General features: G+C 47.5%; 1 protein-coding gene across 1 annotated transcript in view; it reads left to right on the forward strand.

Annotated features, from left to right (window-relative positions):
* The window catches only part of LOC103372217 (E3 ubiquitin-protein ligase pellino homolog 1-like), an 18,419-nt gene extending 14,431 nt beyond the window's left edge, over window positions 1-3,988 (forward strand). The window contains exons 3-7 of the mRNA XM_008301792.1: window positions 457-586; window positions 793-894; window positions 1,094-1,291; window positions 1,380-1,568; window positions 1,895-3,988. Of these exons, the coding sequence (XP_008300014.1) occupies window positions 457-586; window positions 793-894; window positions 1,094-1,291; window positions 1,380-1,568; window positions 1,895-2,473 (1,198 nt within the window). The 3' untranslated portion in view covers window positions 2,474-3,988. The remainder of the gene's footprint in view (window positions 1-456; window positions 587-792; window positions 895-1,093; window positions 1,292-1,379; window positions 1,569-1,894) is intronic.
* The last annotated feature ends 87 nt before the right edge of the window (window positions 3,989-4,075 follow it).

Below are 4,075 nucleotides of genomic sequence, written 5' to 3' on the forward strand. Positions count from 1 at the left end.
GTTACACACGTGTTTTTTTTGTTTGGGAGCAACATAACTCCAGTCCAAAGTGTTGAAAAACAGTAACAAAAGAAGGACACGTGAGAGAGACAGAGAGGTTAGATCTTGTCTAGTTTCATGAAACTTTTCTGCCACTAAAACAGGATCAAGAACAAGCTGTCTGAGGACCTCGACGAGTTCCTGAGACCATAGTGATGACTACAGACAGAGGCTTCTGTATCAGAGCCACACTAGTGATCAGATCAGATCAAATCTTTTGATCAGCCAGGTCAATAACTGCACCAAACTGGAAACAAGGCAGCATCATTCACTGACTGAGACATTGTCATGCTGCTTTATATAAATAGTGCAAATGTTTTCTGAGCTTGTGCTGACTTTTTAAGTTTTGTAAATCTCCTAATATTCTGTTGTAGAGCTTTTGGGATTTTATCTGGGCGTTTCTCATCCTCTGTTTAGGTGTAACGGGTCTCTGCCAAACGGCGACAAGGGGAGGCGGAAAAGTCGCTTCGCTCTTTGCCGCAGAAGCAAAGCCAACGGTGTGAAGCCCAGCACCGTCCACACGTCCTGCACTCCACAGGCCGCCAAGGTGAGCGCTCGACACACGAGTGACCGGCTCTGGTCTGTTTTACTGTAAACATGGTCGTGTGAAACGTCTACGATCCACTTGGAACACGTGGAAACGCTTCATCCTATCTATGTTTAATTTCTAAAACACCACCAGGACAGATATGAAGTAATGTCTTGATCTTGATACCTGATTATTAACGGAGCGTCTGTCCTTTGTTTCTAAAGGCCATCAGCAACAAGGAGCAGCACAGCATATCGTACACGCTCTCTCGGGCACAGACGGTGGTGGTGGAGTACACTCACGACATCAACACAGACATGTTCCAGGTGTGTAGCCTTCACAACTGCATGAACAGATAGTGTTGCATCACATGTAGAGATAAAACCTTGTGAGTGGTTTTATTCTCAGTGTCAGTGTTTCAACATGTTAGCTTTCCTCTTTTTTGTCACATTAAATCTTCATTCAGCACCATCAGTAAAAGATTGAGAAGACTTCTATCCAGCTATTGTTTGTGTGCAACTACAGATCGGTCGTTCCACAGAGAGTCCCATCGACTTCGTGGTGACGGACACGGTTCCTGGTGGTCAGAGCCACGCCGACGGTCAGACGATTCAGAGCACGATCTCCCGCTTTGCCTGCCGCATCATCTGCCAAAGAAACCCGCCTTACTCTGCACGGATCTACGCCGCAGGTTTCGACTCTTCCAAAAACATCTTCCTCGGGGTAGGAAGCGCTCGCCGGTGATGCTGTAAGAGGACGACACAGTGATTCGTTACTGGATGCTAAAAGTGGACGTTTGACCTCTTCACAGGAAAAGGCGGCCAAGTGGAGGATGCAGGACGGTCAGATGGACGCGCTGACCACAAACGGCGTTCTGGTGATGCACCCTCGCCACGGCTTCAGCCAGGACTCGAAACCCGGTCTGTGGAGGGAAATCTCCGTCTGCGGAAACGTGTTCACGCTGAGAGAAACCAGATCAGCTCAGCAGAGGGGCAAGATGGTGGGTGACTCCCATTCAGATGCATAAACACACACTGAGCATTTAGATAAATGCGCAACAGCTAGTTTTCTGTGATGCAGCAGATTGTGGCTGGATGTTAGCATTCATTAGCCCTCTAATGCAAGATTTGGGTCATTAGCTAACCACTGAGCCAACTTGCAGCCCTACATAGGCACTATTTAGATTAGAACTAAGAAGGATTCTAGTTCTGATGTCAAGATCTGCTGCTGATGGCAATCTATCTTAGAACATGGACAGTAAACCCCAGTAAACAGAGTAATGTGATGTGGATGATGACTTGTGTTCCTTTGTGTGTCCCACTTGAGGTCGACTCGGAGTCCAACGAGCTCGTGGACGGCTCTCTCATCGACCTGTGTGGCGCCACCCTGCTGTGGCGGACGGCTGAGGGACTAGCGCTCACCCCCACCGTCAAGCACCTGGAGGCGCTGCGACAGGAGCTGAACGCCGGTCGACCGCAGTGCCCCGTGGGCTTCAACACGCTGGCTTTCCCCAGCTTGCGCCGCAAGGACGTCCTGGATGAGAAACAGCCCTGGGCCTACATGCGCTGCGGCCATGTCCACGGCTACCACGGCTGGGGAGGGCGGCGTGACCCGGAGGTGGAAGCCGACTGTCAGGACAGGGAGTGCCCCATGTGCCGGGCGAGGGGCCCCTATGTCCCGCTGTGGCTGGGCTGCGAGGCGGGCTTCTATGTCGACGCCGAGCCCCCGACCCACGCCTTCGTCCCCTGCGGCCACGTGTGCTCAGAGAAGACGACGGCGTACTGGAGTCAGATCCCGCTGCCACACGGGACGCACGCCTTTCACGCCGCCTGCCCGTTCTGCATCCAGCCGCTGGTCGGAGAGACCGGCTGCGTCAGACTCATCTTCCAAAGCCCGCTGGACTAGAACCGGCTCAGACTCTCCATCTAAAGCCTTAACCAACAGAGACGAGACGAAACAACACGGAGAGTTTTCACGACTTAATTTAACTCCGATCTAAGTGCATTTATTGGGTTGATTCCCGCCTTTATTTTAAATATTATTATATTTGGTTCGGACAGTGTTGTGTTTTTTAAAAGTTCTTTCTTGGACGCAGGTGCAGAAAAACTGTGTGAAAAAGGTGATGTTTGATCTGCCTTACACTTTCTTATTTATTCTTTTACCTCTTCACTAATGTCGTTTTGTAAATGCTTCCCAGGATTTCCTCACAGCTGATTACTGCCTTTAAAGAGCTGTTAGGGTGTGGGACTTTTACACATTAATCTTTTACACCCAAGCCCTTACCAAACAAACGTTGCTGAATAAGCCTATCGACACCAGGTTAGTGCCTCTCCGTATTTCACGGAGTTTTAAAACTGGCTTCTGTGCTGGTGGTGACTCCTGTAGTATCTTACATTACCTCGCAGTAATCAGATTGCCAGAGCCGAGGAGGGGAGCAACCGTAGCGAAAGAAAAAACTTGAAAGCATCCATGAAAAATATGTGGGGAAGAATTACAGTCCTAAACAGAACGTGATCAGCAGTGAATCTGTGTCAGGAGTGTTTGTGGGGTTCCTCTTACTGCCAGAAGGAGGCAACAGAAGCTCCACACTTGGTTTTAACTTGGGTTTTGTGTCCCATATGTTAACTTTGGAAGATTTTCTCTGGAAAACACTGGAACTTTAAGCAGCAAAGCGTAAATCAAATATCGAATTACAGGACAAGCTTCAGGGGGAAAAGATCTTTTCTTTGTTTTTCTGTGAAATCAAATGACATTCTTCCTCATGTTCTTCAATTTTTTTTTGATATAATCATGATCCTAATGCAAGCTCTGCATCAGAGCCTAACAATATATCTGGGAAATGTGTTAAGCTGCTGTCTTGTGACTTGGAACACATCTACATTTAATATTTGTACTTTTCCAACAAAATAAAAGTGTACTACAGACATGAATGACATAAAACCAGCGATTCTTATTTACTTTACAAGCAATAAACACTTTATACAGACTGTCTAATATCTTAAAAGTTCTGCATCTTGATGCCTCAGCAGCTTTATTCTGACCTTGACCACAGCGCCACCATGAGGCCAAACGTCCCACTTTCATACTATCATGTTCTTTCCTTCAAAACATCCTGATCATATGCTCCCATCAGATTGATTCTGATGAGCCCAGTACCTCGTTTTCAGCACCCTTGGCCTTTACTCTGGGACAAAGCAAGCTGTGCACAGTTATCAACCTCATGAGAAAACCTGCAGGTGGAGGATAAGTGGACTGAAAACAGATTCACTGCCTCAGACCGAATCACTTGCTGTGTACCAGTGTTCCTTCACCACTGTTCTGTCATCAGTCTGTTCTTCCTGTTTCTTACCTTCCAGCTATGCAGCCTTTGCTACACACTCACTGTTTTGCACAAACTGCAATAAAAACACTGCTGATGTTTGTGTGGCTGGTTTGGTTTCCTGGCTCCTGTTTATCACATGCAGATAGTTTTAAACAAACAAGAGTCTTGAGTTTCCAGTGACTCCT

The sequence above is a fragment of the Stegastes partitus genome, unplaced genomic scaffold, assembly GCF_000690725.1.
Source record: "Stegastes partitus isolate 25-593 unplaced genomic scaffold, Stegastes_partitus-1.0.2 Scaffold1715, whole genome shotgun sequence".
In the NCBI taxonomy this organism is placed as follows: Eukaryota; Metazoa; Chordata; class Actinopteri; family Pomacentridae; genus Stegastes; species Stegastes partitus.